General features: G+C 38.5%; 1 protein-coding gene and 1 pseudogene across 4 annotated transcripts in view; both read left to right on the forward strand.

Annotated features, from left to right (window-relative positions):
* GAB1 (GRB2 associated binding protein 1) overlaps positions 1-23197 on the forward strand; it is a 132649-nt gene that overhangs the window by 87379 nt on the left and 22073 nt on the right. For 2 of the 4 annotated variants that reach the window (XM_033215356.1, XM_033215358.1), the window contains exons 3-7: positions 12535-12760; positions 13132-13212; positions 16919-17520; positions 18725-18810; positions 18998-19301. In XM_033215356.1, coding sequence (XP_033071247.1) covers positions 12535-12760; positions 13132-13212; positions 16919-17520; positions 18725-18810; positions 18998-19301 — 1299 coding nt within the window. The remainder of the gene's footprint in view (positions 1-12534; positions 12761-13131; positions 13213-16918; positions 17521-18724; positions 18811-18997; positions 19302-23197) is intronic. The other 2 variants (XM_033215359.1, XM_033215357.1) reach the window with 1 other exon arrangement.
* On the forward strand, positions 3753-4917 carry LOC117085966 (annotated as a pseudogene).

Here is a 23197-nt window from a genome sequence, read left to right on the forward strand (position 1 = left end):
GGGGGCTTTTTAAAATTTCTTTTTATTTACTTTTTTTTTTATTGAGGTATAACTTACTGTGAGGGGCACAAATCTTAAGCATACAGTTCAATGTAGTTTTATATATTGATCTGTATCTACATGTAGATACAGATGTCTGTGTATAACTGCCCCTCAGATTAAGAAATGGAACACTTCCCTCCTCCCCTAGAAAATTTTCTCGTGCCTCTTTCCAGTAAAGCCTCCACCCAAATTAACTTTTTTAAAAATTGCTTTTATTACTATGGATTAGTTTGGCCTATTCTTGAACTTTATATAAGTGGAACCATTATTTTCTCCAGTATTAAGCCTGTGAGATTCATCCATGTTGTAGCATGTAACAACAGTTCTTCATTCCTTGTAGCATTTCATTGTGTGAATATATCACAAATTATGGATCTGTTTGAATGTTGATTGATGTTTGGGTTGTTTCCAATTTTTAGTTAACACAAAGCTCTAGTGAATATTTCTTTATATGTCTTTGATGAACATAAACACTTAGTTCTTTTGGGTATACACCCATGAGTATGACTGCTGTGTTACAGTACAGACGTATATTTAGCTTTAATAGGTTGAACAGGTTTAGTTTTCCAGAGTTAGTGTACCAGTTGCCTACCTACCAGCAGCGTGTGAGAGTTTACATTCTCATCAATGTTTGATGTTGTCAGTCTTTAATTTTAGCTATTCTATTGGATGTTAGTGGTATCTTGTGGTGTTAATTTGCATTTTCCTGAGAACCAATTCATCTAGAGAGTTTTTAGTTCTTTTTTCTTTTTCTTTTTTTTTTCTTTTTTTGCACATTTTCAAGCCACTGCTCCTGAGATCTTGATTTATTCAGTCTCCTATGGTGGGGCCCAGTCAATTAGATATCTACAGTTCCCCACAAGTGATTCTTAGGCCTTCAAACCTCTAGATAAGAATTACGGCATTTGTCAGCATTTCTTAAAGGTTTATTTTAAAGTCTCCAAGAATATTTCACAATCTACTAAAGAGAGAGTCATGACAAATAAAAAGTTTTTCTACTTGAAACAGATTAAACAGATCATGCTATATTAAGGATCTTCAGTAGTTGAGTGAATAAATTGAAGAAACTGCAATGCAGGCTGCTTCCCAGAAAATTGCAACTACTGCCATGTCTTATTTGTATCCACTTGTTAGATTTGCCTTTTTCAAATGTTCTTCCATAAAAAATGGTGTATTTAGAAGTGAGAAAATGGTATGTTAGCATTAATGATAATGCATGCTCTTTGTAGACCCTTATTTGCTAAGTTAGACCGTTCTATTCGAAATGCTTCTCTTTACAGAAAGAAACATTCTTAAGCACACCAGATAAATCATTAATCAATAGAAGCAGAGTAACCCTGACCTGTTTACATTTAATTGTGAACACGAAGGTAAACTTTTACACTAGAAACCAAAAAAATTATTCTATCAGTAGATGTAGCCCATCTTCAGGGAAAAGAATCCTATCTGGTCTCCTGAAAAGAACATGGGGCTCACCACAGTTTTATTATGGTATGCTCAGATACAGTAAGTTAGTGGTTACAAAATCAAAGAGCCTGTCACGTCAAGTTTGAAACCTTCTACCTTACGAATAAGAAAGAGTAGAATTGTTTCCTCGGGCTTCAACTCTTCTGCCATTTGGGGTTTCTTTAAGTAATTATTTTGAATGTTTAGAGTCATTGTCTTGGCATCCCAACTTTTGTGAGGGATACTAACACGAGGGCATTATGGTTTCAAATAGAATAAACCGGGCATGAGGTTAGGGGTCATGTGGGCCAGTTTATTATTTGTGGATTTCATCACATGATGATCTACTCTTCACTGGAAGCTTGTTCACTGAAAGGCTTTTCCTAGCAGTACTTAATAACTTCCTAAGTAAATTTCGATTAGGAGTTTGCTCCCACAGCTTATTGGCCTTTAATGGATGTTAATTATACTCTTCATGCCTTCTGTTTTAAGAAATGGGAAATAACTTTACACACATAAGCAAACCCTAAACTAATGTTTGGTTCTTAGAAGCTTGATACCAGCATTACTTAGAAAGAGCAGTAAGTCAGAAACTCAAGGCAGAAAGCAAAATGGCCTTTTCCATTACAGGTATGGTAGTATAGAATAGAGGCAAATCACATGTCTTTATAAAATAGAACAGAAGTTTATTTTTTCAGACCAGTTGCTTAACTTTGGTCAGAAATATAATGTTAGAGAATATTTACACACAGTGAAATGCTTGTATTAAAATATGCAGAGATGAGTACATAGTCAAATTAACATGAGTAAAATAATCCCAAAGACTACAGCTTTGAAGATAGTGCATTGTCTGAGCCAAAGTAGTGGAGTGGTTCCCTCTTCCCTTTTAAAGTCCTCTGTATATTAATGTGGTTTGGAGTGGTCTCTACTAAAAATACAAAAAATCAGCCGGGCGTGGTGGCAGGTGCCTGTAGTCCCAGCTACTCAGGAGGCTGAGGCAGGAGAATGGTGTGAACCCGGGAGGGTGAGCTTGCAGTGAGCGGAGATCATGCCATTGCACTCCAGCCTGGGTGACAGAGCGAGACTCTGTCTTTAAAAAAAAAAAAAAAATATATATATATATATATATATATATATATGTCTTCATGTGCTATGAAAGTTTTTTTTTTGGTTTTTTGTTTTTTCTCAAAAAAGGAACCTTTGAATCTCTGTCCTCTTTTCAGAAAATTGAGAGGATCTTGCAGGTATAAAGAGGGTAAGATACTTCTGTCATTTACAGGTGGGAGAAGTGGAAGGTTAAAAATGAGATGGTCCCATTGTGTTAATAAAACAAAGTCAGACAAACGTAATTGCCTGGCTAGGTGATTTTCTTTTCTACTCAGTGCATTTAGTGTATAGCCATGAAGTTTATAAAAAGTGTTAAAAGTGTATCTGTAAAAACAACCACCTGAAAAAGTTATTTTAGTAGTTACAGTGAAAAGCTAGAATTTATACTGTTTCATATAGGGAAGTATTTCCAGTGAGTAGTGTTTTTTGGTCAGAACTAAAAATTGAGCTGGTTTATTCCATTTTACCATGCCTGTACTGTAGAGGAAAGGGGAAGTATATGGAATACACTTGTGAATACAGTTTGTAGGATACATTAACAGTTTTCTGAGTGGGCTGCTCGTTTTTCCTCAATATTGTATATATATTTTTTAAGCTCTTCTTTAAAAGATAAATATTTTTCATACTTCTGTTAAATCCTCAAGGATTAACTCTTAGTCACAATTTGTGGTATTTTAAATCTTTTTAAATAAATCTGTATATTTGCAACTGAATCAAAACAGTAAAACATTTCACAGGGTAGGGTCTGATGACCATTTTATAATCAACATTTTTAGACACCACAACAGGTATTTATGAGCATCCACTGAAATTATGGCATTATGTCATATAAATATGCAAAAATTCATTTTTCTATTCTTGTGTTTATACATAAGAAAGAAAATGCCGGGCATGGTGGCTTCCTGTAATCCCAGCACTTTGAGAGGCCGAGGCAGATAGATCACGAAGTCAGAAGATTGAGACCATCCTGGCCAACATGGTGAAACCCTGTCTCCACTAAAAATACAAAAATTAGCTGGACGTGGTGGCGCATGCCTATAGTCCCAGCTACTCGGGAGGCTGAGGCAGGAGAATTGCTTGAACCAGGGAGTTGGAGGTTGCAGTGAACCGAGATTGTGCCACTGCACTCCAGCCTGGTGGCAGAGCAAGACTCCGACTTTAAAAAAAAGAAAAAAAAAAAAAAAGGCCTTTCTGTGCTACCCACAGAGGGGTCCATACGGCATTGTTCTGGATTCCCATCGTAACTTAAAGGGAAACTTTCACAATGTCCAGAGCCCTTGATGGCCTGTGGATGAAGGAGGAGGATGTCCTTAAGTTCCTTGCAGCAGGAACCCACTTAGGTGGCACCAATCTTGACTTCCAGATGGAACAGTACATCTATAAAAGGAAGAGTGATGGCATCTACATCATGCATCTGAAGAGGACCTGGGAGAAGCTTCTGCTGGCAGCTCGTACCATTGTCCCCGTTGAAAACCCTGCAGATGTCAGTGTTATATCCTCCAGGAATACCGACCAGAGGGCCATGCTGAAGTCTGCTGTTGCTATTGGAGCTGATCCAATTGCTGACTGCTTCACTCCTGGAACCTTCAGTAACCAGATGCAAGCAGCCTTCTGGGAGCTGTGGCTTCTTGTGGTTACTGACCCCAGAGCTGACCACCAGCCTCTCACGGAGGCATCTTATGTTAACCTACCTACCATTGCTCTGTGTCAGTAACCAGATGCAAGCAGCCTTCTGGGAGCCGTGGCTTCTTGTGGTTACTGACCCCAGAGCTGACCACCAGCCTTTCATGGAGGCATCTTATGTTAACCTACCTACCATTGCTCTGTGTAACACAGATTCTCCTCTGTGCCATGTGGACATTGCCATCCCATGCAACAACAAGGGAGCTCACTCCGTGGGTTTGATGTGGAGGCTGTCTCAGGAAGTTCTGCGCATGCGTGGCACCATTTCCCGTGAACACCCATTGGAGGTCATGCCTGAACTCTACTTCTACAGAGATCCTGAAGCGATTGAAAAAGAAGAGCAGCACTGCTGAAAAGGCAGTGACCAAGGAGGAATTTCAGTGTGAATGGACTGCTCCAGCTCTTGAGTTCACTGCTACTCAGCCTGAGGTTGCACAATGGTCTGAAGGCATGCAGGTGCCTTCTGTGCCTCTTCAGCAGTTCCCTACTAAAGACTGGAGCACTCAGCCTGCCATAGAAGACTGGCTTGCAGCTCTCACTGCTCAGGCCACTGAATGGGTAGGAGCAACCACTGAATGGTCTTAAGCTGTTCTTGCACGGGCTCTTAAGCAACATGGAAAATAAACATCAGTATCTAAATAAAAAAATTTTTAAAAAACAAAAAATTAACTCCTGGCATAAGGTGTTAGATTTTGTTAGATGAGCTATGAAGACTTGACATTACATGGAGCATAGTAAAGATAAAGTTAGAAGTTGGCTCAACTTCTCTTTACTCAGGCCAGATTCTCTAACAGAAAATTTTTGAACTTGATTCATCTCGGAGTGCTCAGAATTTTTGAGGAGCAAATCCCAAAACTGCACATGCAGATGAATGGGTCTTAACAGATTTGGAAGTGCTGCTTGCCGTAATTTCTTCTGACTTGACACAAAGTCTGTAATCCCAGCACTTTGGGAGACTGAGGCAGGAGAATCTCTTAAACCCAGGAGTTTGAGACCAGCCTGGGCAACATGTGAGATACTGTCTCAACAGAAAGTTTAAAAAATTAACCAGGTGTGGTGGTGTGTGCCTGTAGCCCCAGCTACATACGAGGGGAGGATTGTTTGAGCCCTGGAGTTCCAGGCTGCAGTGAGCTAAAATGGTGCCACTGCACTCCAGCCTGGGCACAGAGGGAGACCCTGTCTCAAAAATAATAATAATAATAAAAAATAATAAAACAAATAGAGCGATCAGTGAGTGTCTGCCCTGTGAATGAAACATTTTTTCAGCATCTGCAACATGTAACACAATGCATAGGAGTTCTGATCCTTTCTTGTTTGTTACTGGGATTAGATATACACTCTCATATTTAGCCATATTAATGTGTGATTATTCAGGCTTCATAATTAGGATATGACTTCTTAGGTCCAAGAGATTGTAAAATGAGCTAAATAAACATGATTGTGGTACATTTATGAATATTACAGTTAAATACATAAAGGCATTATCAAAAGCATGTGGATTTATTCTTATAATTTATTATCTAGAGAAAATAGAGCAGATATTTAACCTCTCTGTGGTAAATTAACAAGCCAAATGACATACATTACTGATGCAGAACTTTGTTCCCTAGTTCAGCTAAACTGGGCTCTTGTCACAAGACCAGGAAGGATTAGGAACACAGACACATTGAAGGGTGAGGGGAACGGAATTTATTGGGCCAAAGAGGAAAAGAAGAAAAAAAGTACCTTCAGTAACGTGAGAGGGGGTCCTCCTAATAGGCTCCCCACCTCACAGACTGAATTCCAGGCCACCACCCAGGAACTGAAAAGGCCAGGCTCCTCCCCCTATCTATCACTCCCCGCTCTAAAGAAGTACATCTAACTGCCTTTGGAGTAAGGATAAGGACGAAGACCAATCTTAACTTCTTCCTGCTGACAAGGGTACCTGTTTTGGGAAAACAGCAGTCAGATCCCCCTCAGCGGCCATCTAGGGTCCCTGGCAAAAGGGGCCATCATTCAAGGCTCCGGTTGCATGACTGTTTGGAGTTTGATGATCTGAAGGTGAGAATAAACAAACCGGGTTATTAGAAAACATGTATCAAAACAGAACGGGGTAGCGGATAAAGACAGCTCAAAAATCCCAAGGCCTTTTATTGGTTTGCACAGGGAGTGGGAGGCCAAAGCCCGACTGGTTAAAAAAAAAAAAAAAAACAACTTTTACCCTTTTTCCTGCATGTCAGGCTTCTGTGTTCCCTTCCCCCAAGCACAATCCTAAGTCAACTAGTTTAAGGTTTGGGAAATTAACTTTTCCCAGTTTGGAGGATGCATCAGAGGGGAGGGTCCCATTGTACAGAGACATAATTACCTATCAGTGAAGGGAGGACAGAGGAGGAAAAAGAAGATTTTTTTTCAAAGGAGTCCTAGGGATTCAGAATGCATTTGAAAGGGGTACAGACTAAAGGTGAATGGCTACTCATCTAGAAAGAGGGGAGCGAGGCATCTCAAGTTCCCTTCTCTTCCTAGTGAATACCCAGGGTGTGTGAGGGAGAGAAAGTGAAGCATCTCTTTCTTCTATCATTATATCCCCAAGTCCCCGCAACCTCTACAGGGTGCCACCCATGGGTGTCAAAGTGGCCTTCACCTATGTTAACAGGGGGGCCTAGGAGGGTGGGAATATCTGCTCTTACCCACACATGCCCTATCCTCCCTGCTGTCAGTAGCCTTTGAATTCCCTAGACTGCATTTATGCCATGGATATTGGCATAGCCTTTATGCATAAAAGGAGAAGCCTGGCTTAATTGGTAGGAATAAGTCATGCTCACCTGCGCTGTGCCTTTTTTTTTTTTTTTTTAAACTTCCATTATTGTCTGCTTGTGGACCTCTCAGATCTAGTTTTATTTCCTAGGGCCTTTATTCAAAGCTTAGAATTGAGTTTGAGACAAAAATGTGTCTTGGGGGTTGTGTGGACTCCTTATCATAAGCCGAATGCTAAGGTGAAGCTGTGGAATTTAGTCCTCCTCCAACAAGAGAGAAAAGGATGTCTTGTGACACACCCAGATAACTGGTGGCTATAGTTATGCTTGCTAAGATCTGGGTGCATGGGACCTGGCTTTGGTTAGCTCCCCTGGTCTTACTCTCCCAAAAAGGAAACCTCCGGGTGATGGGCATCCTGTTTATTCCCATCACTTAACAGGAATTGCAGGATAATTACTGAGAACTAGAATATTGCTCCAGATTTTTACATTATCCATCCCCTTAGCTCCTTCTGAGCTGCAGCCAGAGATTACTGGTTGGTTCACAGGAATAAGCAGGGTTAGTTTAAAATGTAGACAAGAACTTAAAAACAACAAGTGAGTCTAGAATATAATGACAAGTGTATGACAAGTTTTGAAACATTGTCTCTCTCCAGTTCTCGTTTTTGTTAAAAACAAATCATGATAGTACTGAGTTGTTTGCAAGATAGACTTTAGTCTTATACTTCACCCCATTTGCATAAAGTGCACCAAAAAAAAAAATATATATATATAAATATATATACACATATATACATACACACTTTTTTTTTTTTTTTTGAGATGGAGTCTTACTCTGTTGTCCAGGTGGGAGTGCAGTAGGACAATCTTGGCTCACTGTAACCTCCGCCTCCTAGGTTCAAGTGCTTCTCCCACCTCAGCCTCCTGAGTAGCTGGTACTACCGGCACGCACCACCACACCTGGCTAATTTTTGTATTTTTAGTAGAGATGGGGTTTCAACCATGTTGGCCAGGTTGGTCTTGAACTCCTGACCACAAGTGACCTGCCTGCTTCGGCCTCCCAAAGTGCTGGGATTACAGGTGTGAGCCATTGTGCCCAGCCCGAATAATTAATTTAACATAGGCCTTTTAGATTGACTTTGATGGAACTCGGTTCCACAAGGAATCTCAGATAGGACTTTCTAAAGCCAAGTCCACCCATGAGTTTGTACCCTCAAATACCTGTAAGTTGGGTAAACTCCACTCTTCTTGAGATCCCAAGAACATGTGGTTCCCGGGCCTGTTGGAAAGTGACATTCTCTACTCACCACAGGTTAGGAACCCTGTACAGGACTGTGTAGATGAGCTATGAGGCCAATTTTCCCAACGGGCTTTATTCGGCTCTGCAAGTAGAGCTTGACTCCTTAAAGGGAAGCATACCCTTCCAGTCAAAGCCTTGGTAAAACAACCAGTTTCTCCAACTGCATCCTGTTGCAAAAGAAAATGGATTCTTATTGCACTGATGCAAACAATCATATTGCCATAAGTTAAGAATACTCACAACTAGTTTCCAAATTCTGGAGAAGAGAGGCAGAGAGACAAATATGCTCCAAACTTTGTTCACAGGATTATACCTTACTCAATTATTAAAGGCTGTGAATAGCTCAAAATAAGTTTCCTTGGAGTCTGATAAACAAGGATCAGCAGTGTTCCAGGCAAAAGTCAAAAAGGTTACTTCAGTTTTCTATTAGTTCAGTCCATTTAGTTAACACTTGTTTTGCTTGATATTTGTGAACATTTCAGCTCTCCATGAGTTGTGTACATTTTTCCTTTATTCCAATGTCACAATCTCCCAAGTTATCAGAAACCTACGTTTGAAAGCACGTGTCAAAGTTCTGTAGCTGATTATAAGCCATCTTTTGAAGAGGATCAAAACAAGACAATTGTCTGTGAGTAATGAAATGTCAGGGTAGTTACAGTCAGAAACACAATTGAAAAAGAAATTTGGTTATCTCTGGTTTACAAATAACATAACCTTAATTGTGATTGATAGCATATACTCAGGTATTAGAATTTTAGAAATCCCATACAATTTTGGAACATATAATAATATTATTCCCTAAGATATAACCTGAAGAAGATTAAACATCATTTTGGCAATCCCATGTACCTAAACATGTCAAATAGTTCTGTTTATCTCTCTTCTGGGTGCTCCAGGGGCCCTCTGTAGCATCCAAAAAGCCAGGTGTCAGCAAAGACAATTTTGAAACTGAAGTTTGATTTTGGGAAGCCTGTTAATTATGTTAGAGGGTTAAAGCACTTGATATTATGAAATAGAATTCCAGATTACCTTAAGTTATTTATTTTGCCAAAATGATGACTCAGAAGTTTTTGGAAAAGCAGAAACCTTTTATAACCCCTTAAAACTTTTGCCAAAGAGATTAGTGCCTTAAGAGTACCTTATTGTGCTTTTATTTCAGTGCTCAATTTACAGAAAAACCGTATTATACACTTTTAAATTTAGTTAATATGTTCACACTTGGAATTTATTTTGCAAGATTAATTTTTACAATCCTTTCACAACTTGTTTGAACTTTTAGCTTTATCTTATCAAATTCAAAATAATCCTTTAACCCCAGGCAAAAATTTACATTTTGACATCTGCATTTTACCAATGAACTTTAGGCTGTTTCTATGTCTCAAAGATTAAAGTCATGTGAACTAAAAAGTACCACAGCTTTTATCTTCCCTTTCAATATTTGATCCAAGCACCTATCCTTCTCTATAATTAATTAGAGCTCTTTTTATAGACATCACTTATAACAACACATATATAACTACACAGACAGGCAGAAGAAAACCCAGTAACCACAAGTTTTTCATTTGCCAACTTCCTAATTGGATGATTTGCCTCCGGGTTGAGCCCATAAAGAGACAGGGTTAGGAAAACACGCAGCTTCTAAAGCCTAATAAGCAGGCATAACTGGGAGGCAAAAACAGATTTTGAGAGAGATCTGTTCACTTTTAATTCTTGGGGTTTCATGAGGAAAACAGAGGTCTGTCCCTTCTCATGCAAGCATTAAGGGTGGCAAGGCAAAATGGAGAAAAATAATTCAGGTGACTAGAAAAAACCCTTTTCCAGCAAAGCAAGATCCAGGAAGAGAAAAACATAAAGGCCTTTTAAATATACCTATAATTTGGATATCCATTTTTAATTAAGCTGAGTGCTGTTTAAGAAAATTCTTTTAAATTCCTTGTTGTCCAACTTTAACTACACCAAGTGGTCAATATTTCTGGCTTTTAAACTTTACTAAAGGCTCAGAAAAGGAAAATCAAGGCAGTTTGTGGAGAGGAAGAGAATAAACAAATAGCAAAAGTCACATATATATCAAACCAGAAAGGACTCTGCCTAAGCCAGGATTGAGCCTGGGCCGCCACTGTAAAATGGCAGAGACTAAAGAAAGCATTGCTACATGTTTATAGGTCACACTTCCAAGGACGTAAAACAAGATGGAGGCCTGCAGCAAAGTTTGCTACTGACCATACAGAAAGACATGCAAAGCACACCAGATTGGCTAAAGCTTAAGACAAACCTCACAAATCCTTTTTCATAATTAAAACTTTACAGAGAAATAAACAGTTATCCTTATTCCTAGTCTAGTAAAACATCTGCAAAAAATAAATAAATAAATAAAGGGCCTCGCTTTAAAGTTAACTCCTGACCTGGTGGAGAAGAGGAAGACAGCTGAAATGCAAGGCTGTGTTAATTGCTAACAGGGTGGAGAAAAGAAAAAGATGCCTGATGAAGAACCTCTCATTCTTATGCAAATAGGTCTCTCAGTGTCTACTAGGAGAGAGACATGGTGGGGAATGCTGGCCAGTCCGCTGCGCAGAGGCCTTTTGGCCTTAGCCACCACTGTGTATTTCAAAAAAAGGAGGAAAAGGCCGACATTCTCGATCCCTGGGAGTGACAGGAGTTGTGGGGAGGCGTAATTTACTCCACCCTCAGAAGTCTGAGGACAAAAAGGCTTAGAAATGAAAGGTGAAAAGATTTTTTGGTTTTCATCTTACCCTTTCTCATGCCCCACATTTGGGCACCAAAAATGATGCAGAATTTTGTTCTTAGTTCAACTAAAACTGGGTTTTTGTCACATGACCTGGAAGGATTAGGAACACATTGAAGGACACTTTGAGGGGAACGGAATTTATTGGGCAAAAAAGGAAAAGAAGAAAAATAAACTTCCAGCAAAGCGAGATGGGGTCCTTCTAACAGGCTCCCCAACCTCATGGATTGAATACGAGGCCACCACACGGGAACTGAAGAGGCTTCAGTTTCAACCCAGCCTTTTCTGTTCTGTAATAATATAAATAACAATATAAATTTGAACAGATTTATTCATGTATGAACATTTGCCTTTTTCTGGATTATTTATGGCCTTCTGTGGCTAACCAGACTAACAGAGCATTTTTTTCTGGGCCTTTAATATACTTGGTTATGGCAGTGACTACAGCGGGATTTTATTCTAGAATTTCACCTGGTTTTCAAATTGCTTCATTCTGTACAATTTAGCTCTTTTCGTATTTCTCTCAAAACATAGTTAAGGGAATAATAAATTGCTACTTTACTTGCTGGGCCTCTTTTCATGAAAATACTACAAAAATCCACTACATGGCAAATGAAGTTATGAGCTGAGGGAAGAGGTGATGCCTTAAAGAAGCTCTTTCCTTGAACATGAATAGACTGTATTTTCACCATCCCAGAATTAGAAGTAATTCTCTCTAGTCTGCTAAGAGGTAGAAAGAAAAGAATGATCATCGAAATAAACACAGGGTAAAGAGCTGACCCTGCTACTCACAGGACCACGGGCGTGGTGGCTCAGGCCTGTAATCCCAGCACGTTGGGAGACCGAGGCGGGTGGATCACGAGGTCAGGAGATCGAGACCATCCTGGCTAACACGGTGAAACCCCGTCTCTACTAAAAATACAAAAATTAGCCAGGCGTGGTGGCGGGCGCCTGTAGTCCCAGCTACTCGGGAGGCTGAGGCAGGAGAATGGCATGAACCCGGGAGGCGGAGCTTGCGGTGAGTCCAGATGGCGCCACTGCACTCCAGCCTGGGCGACAGAGCGAGACTCCGTCTCAAAAAAAAAGAAAAAGAAACTGTGTAATTAAATGGGTCTCCTTGGAAGGTTGGGTTGGCTCGGGAAGCACTTTATTATGGAGTTTTAAAGTATCTTTCTCTTCAACTAAGGTTGTAGAACAGCTTCCTTCTCGTAGCCTCAAAACTGAAGACTGTTCAAGGCAAGGTTAACCGTGGCTTTTTTAGAGGAGCGGGAATATATAGGGAGTCCTACTCTTTAGATCTCTTTGACAAGAATAAAAAATACTTGCTGTATAAAGGTCGCCATTTAGGTAGTGTTGTTTTAACTGACATTGTCATGATTTATTCTGTTTTTGTGTGTGAAACAATTTGTCTCCAAAGTAGCTTTGTTTTTCCAAAAATTCTTTAACTGTGATAGACGTGATAGTTAAACTTTGTGTTGCAGATCCTGTAAAGCCACCTGGCAGCTCCTTACAAGCACCAGCTGATTTACCTTTAGCTATAAATACAGCACCACCATCCACCCAGGCGGATTCATCCTCTGCTACTCTACCTCCTCCATATCAGCTAATCAATGTTCCACCACACCTGGAAACTCTTGGCCTTCAGGAGGATCCTCAAGACTACCTGTTGCTCATCAACTGTCAAAGCAAGAAACCCGAACCCACCAGGTAAATTATACATGCCCGTGTGAGAGAGACATAGAGGCGTCTGTATGTGTGTACACATTAAGATTCTTACCTTTTAAACTTTTTAAATTTTGACTTGCAGGCTTGAAAGAAACCATCTGTATAGGCATATGTTTAGGCTTTATATTTCAGGTTTACATTCCCCTATTGATTTCTGATATTCAGGAGATTGTATCGAAGAGACACAATCTCTGCCGTCTTTGACAAAGAGCAGTTTTCCCTACAAGGCTCTTTTGGAAGTCTGTCTACTATTTTGTAGTCTTTGTTACAGACTCACAGTATTACTTGCTTAGCAGATTTCACTGATTTATAAATGGTGATCTTGCTCCATTTCTTATGTGATTATAAACCAGCCAAGGGTCATCTTTTGTTTCTGAAGAAGGAGAGGAATACCTTCTACTAGAAGATTTTGAAAGCAAAACGATTCCATTGCAGTGAGTGTGTTGTGGTGGTTTTGGATCTGTGTGAGAAATTAATCATACAGGTAAAATCCCGATATAGCAAATTCCATGGAATATACAACTTGGATGTTAGTGAAATTTGATCAAATATATTCCTAAAAAATTATGAAACTTTTAGTCTTCATATCTAGCAATGAAGCAGAGCTTACCCTTTTTTTTTTAACCTTTTTTTCTTTTTTTCTGTTTTTTTTTTTAAGAGACAAGGTCTTGCTCTGTTGCCCAGGCTGGAGTGCAGTGGCACACTCATAGTTCACTGTAACCCCAAACTCCTGGGCTCAAGTATTCCTCCCACCTCAGCCTCCTAAAGCACTGGGATTGCAGGTGTGAGCCACTGCACTTGGCCTCCCTTTACAAATTTTTAAGTAGAAAGAAGTATATGGAGTACAGCACTTGACTGAAGGAATCATCAAGCCTGTCCCAAATTCTTAGTTTCTCTACCATCTCCTTCCCTGCCCCCACATCCCTTTCCTCTTCTAAGCTATAAGGCATTTTAATTGGATCCTCCTTGTTCCTTGACGTTGAATAGTTGGAAGAGTTAAGGCAGTAAAGAGTCAAGAAGCAATTGTTTTCCTGTTTTTAAAAGGAGCAGAAAAATGATTGAGAGGCCAGTCTCTGCCATTAATAGCTATGTGACAACTAGTGATACCAGTCAATTAAGTATATTTTATTTATGTATTAATCAGCTGGGGTCTGGATAGAGAGTATATTTCTTGATAGACATGAAAAATGTTTTTTTAAACAAGATTATTATATTTTTTAAGCATTATTTTATGACAAAAAGATTTTTTTAAATGCAGAAAGTGATTATTGCTGGACTAGGATCAGACAAAGTACTTGTTCAAAAATTCTGATGTAGAATATGTTAAGATTCACAAAATAGTTTCTCTGAACCATGCCCTGAGATGATGGAAACAGCTCACATGCATTCCAAAGCTGGATTTCTATGTATTTGTTGTAATGGGATTTTACCTGTAAGAGCAGAAAAAAATTTATAAATCAACATTTGTTAATATCAAATTCTAACTTGATTTTGCTTGTTTGCTGTGAGTATTTAAAAATTATACACTGGCAACTTTGTTACCTATGCTACTAACTAATATTTTATTTTATAAAAGTTCACAATTATTTTTCAGTAGCAACTTTTTAGAAGCCAACAGCCAAGTGACAGTTCTATATTTTATTTTTATATAGTGTATTTCATAATTTCACTGGTATCACAGCTTTCCTCTTGCAGTACAACTTATGCTCAAAATCATCACCCAGATGTATTTTGCTATCTATATTTTACAAAAGTGACAGTTAAATAGCAAATATTTATGAGGTAACCACTATGTGCCCAATATTATGCTAGGTGCTATGAAGGTACAAACTATATAAAATAGAGTCTACTCAGATATAGTCACCTTTGGAGTTTACAAGTAAGAGTTAAGTGAAAACATGCAAGCATTAAATATTTAGAGATGAAGATAATATATGAGAGTTGCCTTGCAAACTCTTGTTTGTTCTGCAAGACTTTGGTTAGAATGTGCTCCTCTAGGAAGCATTCCTCTCAAACTCCCAAGTTAGCTTAAATATCTTTCTGGGTTTTTATAGTATCCCAGTTACGCCTTCATATCTTGTTTTATCGCAGTGTTAGAAATGGCTTGATGTTTTTACTTATTCTTCACTAACTGTAAGATAGAGCAAGGAGCTTTACTTTTTACTCATAATTCCTCTAGTGTCTCTTAACTCTGCATTTGAATTAAATGAAGTACAAATTTTAGAATATGCATAGGCGCATTAGAAATTCCACAAAGGGACAGTGCAAGTGTTTTTAAGATGGAGAAAACAAAAGCTTCATAGGAAGAATAGGATGTGAACTACACCTAGTTGGTGAGAGAAGAGAAGAAAATCATTAGTAATTTGTGCAAAAATAGCTTGAGGGAAAGGAAAGATGTGAGTGAGCATGGTGGGAGGAAGATAATGAGGAGGAGAGCGTCTTAGAGGATAGGATGGAGAAGGTGGAACCAGGTTATTAGTAGCCTCAGTGTCGCGTGGATTCGTGTGAGGCCTTATAGTTCCCACACCCTGTAGGGGCCCTTACTAGGTTTTTCTCTTGAATACGTGAGTGGTATAACAACTATGTTTTGAAAATATTGATCTTATGGAAGTCTGGCCCCATGAATAGATTGAAAGAGGCAGAGAGTAGAGGAAATTCACTAAGGAGGGTTCAGTCATATGGATCTCAGCAGGGACAGGGACCTGAACTTGGGATTGTGGCAATGGGAATAGAGCAAGGGAATAAGTACGCGGCTAAGAAGAAGGGCTCGATGCCTGCATGACTGGAGATCAAAGAGAAGGAATCAAGCTGATTGTGTTTTGAGCCTAGGGAATCTGGATAAAGTCATTTTTTTCAGTGCAAGCCAGAAAAGCAGTCAACTTAGGTAAATGGATTTCAATTTGAGGCACACAAGCAAGGTAATACTGGAGTAACCAAGTAGAAATATTAGTTTGAGAACATGGGACTTGGAATTTGATAAGATGATGGAAGTTGTCAGCATTCAGAGAAGAAAATGAAGTTCTGAAAAAGGAGGATGATCTCTAATAGCATGTGTGGTAAAAGGTTAGGACTAATCTCTGTTGGCCATACGCTGGTAGAGAGACAGGAAGGAGCCAGTAAGTGAAACAAGAAAGTAATCAGCGAGGGAGAAGGGTTTAAAATGGAGGGTTTTAAGATGTTTTTATGATGGAGAAAACAAAAGCACAATATGGCACAGTGTGGGTTTTCTCATAGTAAAGGAGGAGACTTTACTATGCATAGTGCCGGATGTTACTAAGAAGTCAGGAAAGGTAAGCCCAAAAAATCATAGTTATTTAAAGAAATATTGTTTAAATTCCTACAGGACTTTGGATAACATGCAGAAGTAGTTCAGGTATCTTGTTTAGCATTAAGGAAGTGAGAGTGTGCTTGTGTTGTTAGCTTCATCTTGTCATATACCCAAATTTTGTGATACCTCAAAATGCAGAGACTGAAAATGTACATAAATGTACTTTAATGAGATTTCTCAAAGTGAGTTATTGTTTGGAGTTGGTTAACTCTGTATCATGTATTTCGATCCTCTTTAATGTTGGCTAAATGTTTGTTAAAGAAAAGTAGTGGAAAGGAAGATATGTGAAAAACAATTAGATGTCACCTTCTTGTAAGTCACATTGACCTTATTCAATACCAAGTAATCATTAGACTTTTAATTTTACAGAACAGCAAATTTGCCACGGGGAGGTTTAAGACCAATGGATCAACTATATAAACTGTACTAGCACTAGGTTTTTGCATGCTCTTCAGAGGAAATGCTTTTCCTTGTGTCTATGCATTAATCATTTACCTTTCCCAGAGTTTTGTAATGTTTAATTCCAGTGCTTCAGGGGTTGTGTTTTTATGTGCAAATTTAATAGGTGGAGTTGGGGGTGTGGGCAGATATAGGACAGAATTAGAGAGAATGCTTCTGTTGGTTTTGTGGTGGCGGTTTTGTTGTCTGGTGTATAATCATAAAAGCTAAAGAACATTTGTGCTTTAAATCCTATGGATCACACAAAAAATCTAATGAGAAAAGCCCTATCTTTTGATTGCTAAGCTGTGTTTATAAAAAATGTATTCTTAGTCTTCACCTTGTTTATTCTGTCATTAACAATTTTTATTTAGAACACATGCTGATTCTGCAAAATCCACCTCTTCTGAAACAGACTGCAATGATAACGTCCCTTCTCATAAAAATCCTGCTTCCTCCCAGAGCAAACATGGAATGAATGGCTTTTTTCAGCAGCAAATGATATACGACTCTCCACCTTCACGTGCCACATGTGCTTCAGTTGACTCCAGCCTTTATAACCTGCCCAGGAGTTATTCCCATGATGTGTTACCAAAGGTGTCTCCGTCAAGTACTGAAGCAGATGGAGAACTCTATGTTTTTAATACCCCTTCTGGGACATCGAGTGTAGAGACTCAAATGAGGCATGTATCTATTAGTTATGACATTCCTCCAACACCTGGTAATACTTATCAGATTCCACGAACATTTCCAGAAGGAACCTTGGGACAGACATCAAAGCTAGACACTATTCCAGATATTCCTCCACCTCGGCCACCGAAACCACATCCAGCTCATGACCGATCTCCTGTGGAAACGTGTAGTATCCCACGCACCGCCTCAGACACTGACAGTAGTTACTGTATCCCTACAGCAGGGATGCCACCATCACGTAGTAATACCATTTCCACTGTGGATTTAAACAAATTGCGAAAAGGTCAGCTCTAGTTGACTTCTTCTCTATTAGAGGTTAATGATAGAAAATCGATTTTTCTGAATATTTGTTCTTTTAAGTGTAGTTAAATATATTATGCTACAAAATACAGTCCCTTTTTTTCCAGCTCTACAGTTACCTGGAAGGGTATATGTGCATTCATGCTCTGCTAAAAGGGAAAGATAGTTGGAGTTTCTCACCCCTGAAGAAGTATGGCCTTAGTAATGCCTTCCTGCCTCAGGAAGTGTGCCCTTCTCTCTCCCACTTTCTATAATCCTGGGTGGATAGGCCCTCTGTTGGGACAGAAGCGCAGGAAATGGACCAGCCACAAAGCCTCTCCGAGTCATACCCTTTCCTGTATTTGTGTGCCATTATGGCCGCTTCTAAGTCACATCTGTTGGACTCTATTTCCTTCCTTCCTATATAAGCAGTTTTTGTGTTGTGTCTGACAGGTGATATTCTGTTCTACTCAAGCCATTCTGCTTTCTCTTTGATTTTTACTTGTGTTTAAAGAGCTGAATCTTCTTTCCCCTTATCACTACTACTTCACTAATTGTTAGTGAGTATACTTTCCTATACTGTCTCCTAGAGTCCGAACCAAAAGTTACACACCTTAAGAGGAGAAGAGAAAATGAGTCTGGGTGATTCTCTGAGATTCTCGAAGTCCTAAAAATAGAAAGCTAAAGTTTTTAATGCACATATTCTAAATACTATGTGCTAAAATTTCTGTATTTTGTGGTGGAGTTTTCCCCAGCTATCTCCAAGAAGATAAATATTTAATGTATTTGTGATTACTACTTAAATCAGTACTTATTTCACCATTCAATAACAATTTCTAACTCCTTTCTTGAAGTGACTGTATAACCTAGTTATAAGTTAGTGAGATGTAAGTTAGGCCCAAGGTGGTGCAAACAATGAGAAAATAGAGGTGTTTCTCTTCATCTTTAGATAACCTATCTTATCCCAGACTTAGACATTCACTCACACTCAAAATTTGGTGTTGGTTAGCATAGGAGTGAGTGTCTGCATTTTCTAGTGGTTTAATATGCCAATTCAAGATACAATTCTATGAGCATCCTTTTTAAAATCTATGTGTGTGCATGTGTGTCTGCATATGTATAATGAGAGAAAGAGAATAGGTCATCCCAATGACCCTGACAGCTGGCAAAGATGGGAAGAAATGTTGATAGTTTGTTCTTTATTTTAGATGCTAGTTCTCAAGACTGCTATGATATTCCACGAACATTTCCAAGTGATAGATCTAGTTCACTTGAAGGCTTCCATAACCACTTTGTAAGTATAATTGACCTTGGCATCATCAAGTGTATTTCATTGTCTAAATCTTCATAATTAGTGCCATGGGACTAAGTGATATCATGAAATAAAAGTATGCTGAGATCCATATGAATGGGTTTGACTTACAATTGTGTTTTCATGTGTAATAAGAGTTTTTATTAAAATAAATATATATGTGTTTTAGAAAGTCAAAAATGTGTTGACAGTGGGAAGTGTTTCAAGTGAAGAACTGGATGAAAATTACGTCCCAATGAATCCCAATTCACCACCACGACAACATTCCAGCAGTTTTACAGAACCAATTCAAGAAGCCAATTATGTGCCAATGACTCCAGGAACATTTGATTTTTCCTCATTTGGAATGCAAGTTCCTCCTCCTGCTCATATGGGCTTCAGGTCCAGCCCAAAAACCCCTCCCAGAAGGCCAGTTCCTGTTGCAGACTGTGAACCACCCCCCGTGGATAGGAACCTCAAGCCAGACAGAAAAGGTAAGGAGAGCATGGCAAAGTAAAGGCTTGGGGAGTGCCAAGTTAGATCTATTTTTAACTGCCATTAAATCCAAAACAGAATTTGGACTAGAAATTCTGAAATATTTCATAGTTCCATAGCCACCAACTTATTTAAGCAAAGCCGTACTGCCGTTTATAAATTAATAGTTACTATATCACATGTTGATGTGAGGTGATATTTATAAGTCTCCTATCTCCAGAGCAGAGGTTACAAGCTAAAATACTCATAGAGTGAGCGGACAACTGGGGAGAATTAGAAGAAACTGGACTGCCCTAGCCCCATCTAATGGGATTAACTAACCTACTCAGCTACAATCCTTTGTTGACTTGTGAAGTGATGCACCCATTCAGGCAAATCTTCTGGTATTTCAGGAGAAGCCAGAGATTTCAGGTTTTATATGTATTATCTCTCGATTTTTAAAGTTCTATCAACTAATTTAATTATTTTTAAGCAGATATTACAGGCCAACCCAAACACTTCTGCAAGCTAGATAATGGCCTTCAGCCGCTATTGAGTAACCTCTTCTCTAGAGTATATAATATCAAATCAGACTTAAGATTATTAATGTATTTGTCATAATTATTTAAGAACAGTGAGACTGTATAATCTTTCCATTCTGTTCCTATAACAACTTCCTAAGAATTACTTTGCCTTTGCTGGGGTAATAAATGCTTCTAGTCTATCATTTTTTTTTCATGCTGGCCTGCATAAGTAACATTAAGTTCTGAGGTAACATAGTTTGTTAAGAAGTCTGTAAAGGAAACTGTTCAGCCAAATTGGGTAATATCTACCCAGGTTTTTAAAATTGGGGTTTAAGTGGTTAAAACACAGACAATTTGATTTGTTGCACTATGCTGTTAGTGTGGCTTAATCCTGACAACCAAGTAAATTCGTGTAAATGTAAATGTGATGAATGATACAATATCTGGCTTACCTAAGGGTGTTTCAGCACATTTGAAAACTCTCGTGCTATATGTAGCTTTTTAAGACCGCATAATGTTTGTGTCAGTTTCTCCTTAACCTGGGCTTAGATAATTAATAGTAGTTCTAATTAAGTCCTGGTTGTGAGGAACAGAGACTGAGGCTCAGAGTATCTTCAGAAAAAGGATTTGGTTTTGTTTGTAAGTAAAGATAACCTCCTTGTTTCAATAGGAGGTTAACCTCCTTCAACAAGGAGATGATCAGGAACTGAGGCAATTCCAGGGGACTGTTGCTATGTCCTGCTCTCTCTGCATTTCTGTTTTACAGGAAATCTTTGCATCTGGTTTGTTCTCTTTCGCATTCTTACCTTCTTTTCTGTTTTCTTTTCTAATTCTTTTCTGTTTCTTACTCTGTATCCCCTACTTAAATGGATTCTGCTTTCCAAGAGCTTTGGCCTCCAATGCTCCCCTTCTGTGGCCTCAATTCTGCCTCCTAGCTCCTTTTTAGGTGCCCTTGCAGCTTCTGCATCAGCTTCTCGTTGCCTTACTTATTATTTACTCACTTTAGATTGCTTAGAGATTATGTGATTGGTCTATGTGTGTCACACCCACAACAACCCAGTCTGCCCAGGCAGCAGGGCTGTGATTGTGATGTGGATCTCAGAAAGGATGTGAGCATCAGAGACTCTCTATTGGATAATGCTTCCTTTTGTTTTTCTTTTTCTTTGTCTCTAAATCTATTTTAGACACTACTGGTCATTTTCTTTGCATATAATTTGCAAAAATATGTTTGGACATGTATAGCTTTATAATTGGTTCACACAGATCACTGAAGGATTGAGATACAAGTGTCATGAACTCTTTGAAATATTGAATATCTTTTTTAATGTTAAACTGGTGCTTTCCTTGTTTTCCAGTAACGAGTGCATGTTAGTGGCAGATCTCTACTTTTCAACTCCAAACCTAACAGTTTTATATTTTGAGGTCTCGCATAAATGTGGAGGGAGTAAGATTTGGGTGAGGGTGCAAAGCTCTTAAATCCTACCTCCCTTGCTCCTCTGCTGCTCTTTTCTCCCCTTGAGCTCTGTAGAACAGTTTGAAAACTCCAGTATATTTCACAGTTGTGATTCCATGCGGTAAGCATAATATGAAATCAGGAAACATCCTTGTTTATAAGTTAGAAAAGACCTGAGATCATAGTGATTAGCTTTTAGTATCCTCTAAGTCTGATATCACTCATGTATCCCACATTATGATGATACACGTTTTATGTATATATCACAATATATACTACATATCATGTATGCTGCATATTTTATAATTATACATCCCTATGTATTTAGTGAAAGTACTATTATTCTAGTACACTAGAGACTAACCGCACTAGTTCTTTAATGTAAAGGAACTTAATAGAACAGAACAAAGTAGGTTCTTAGTTATTTCTAGAGATTGTGTTCATTCTTTTAAAATTTAACTGAACTGACCAGAGACTTATCGTGAGTTCATTGGCCACATTATTTATTTGGCATGTTTGCTTAGATACAAAATGAACTAAAAAAGAGCACCCAGATTGAAATACCCATATAATTTTTGCTAGAATCAAGAATAGACTCAGCAAAACAGTAAAGAGGTTCCTAAAGTCATAGTATTCAAAAAAATTTGCTTTTCTTTAGTACTATTCTACTTTTTAAATAGTTATGATACAGGAGAGGAGGCTTGAGAATGTATTTAACATTACAAGGCAAACTTTGTAAACTCACTTTACAAAGTTATGACTTCATAAACTCACTTTACAAAGCTATAACTTCAAGAAAAACACATTTTAAAATCCAAATTCAGATCTCAAAGCAGTTTACCCACAAACACTTAAACGAAAATAATGTCTCATTTGGTCCTATAATTTTTCTCAGTATTCATAGCATCAGGTGAATCTATTTTCATTTCAAATTTCATGACGTCAGATAAATGACTTAATCTATTATTTCAGTATCTCTTATGTAAAACTCATAATAAGCAAATCTAATTCTATCAAATATGGCTTGATTAGTTTCAGAGCTCCATATAACTAGTTCATTGCCCTGTATGTCTGGTTTTTGAGATTGTCTTTGGAAGGATCTATAAGAAACCGGTAACATTCTGGTCTTCTTTATATCCCCAGTTATAGATGTCAGCTGCTGTAGTTTGCGTACAGATGAACTTTTCAAATACTTCTGAGTAACTGAAGCTGCAGAAATACATAGATGTTCTGAACACTTAAACATAATTATCTTAGACCCTTTGCCTATCACCCAATTCATGATAGTGATATTTTCATCATACTGTTTCTGTCACTGTAGTGTTTGTTTTGAGCTACATGTTGTCTGTATTAATAGAAGCGTATTTTATGCATACTGTATTAAATATTGGGAAAGCAGATGAGTCACTGGAAATACAGGACAAATTATATTTTGACCTCTTCAATTGAAAATTTTATATTTCTGATGGAAAGGGGATTTTGTAAAGTTTGGGAAATGTATCTATCTGTTGTAACTTCTCTTTATGTCATGACATAAATCTATAGTTAATCGCTAAACTTATCTAAGGCCCCCTATCTCTGTCTAGTCCCTGTCTAGCATGATGCAGCAGCTGTGTGAGCCCCACGTGGTGTCTTTTGTGTTGTTATGTTTGGCCTTGTCCATTCACTCCTTTCTGCAACAGTCTGAACATTAATTGCTGTACTGACTTTTAAGCCAGCGCAAGGTTTTGTATGGTGTTTTTATACACCAGTTTGGTTAAAGTACCTTCAGGCTTAGATCCTTAATACTGTGTGGGGAGCATACAGAAGACTGACTAATCCTGAGAGCTTCCCTGGGTGGCTCTTTTGGCACAGTGATGGATTTGCTCTAAACGTTTTTTAAAGAGATCCTTTAAAGTTTCTGAATGTGATTAAAAATTAACATGCACTTTTAAAAATT

This window comes from Trachypithecus francoisi, unplaced genomic scaffold, assembly GCF_009764315.1.
Source record: "Trachypithecus francoisi isolate TF-2019V2 unplaced genomic scaffold, Tfra_2.0 Lachesis_group1, whole genome shotgun sequence".
Lineage (NCBI taxonomy): Eukaryota > Metazoa > Chordata > Mammalia > Primates > Cercopithecidae > Trachypithecus > Trachypithecus francoisi.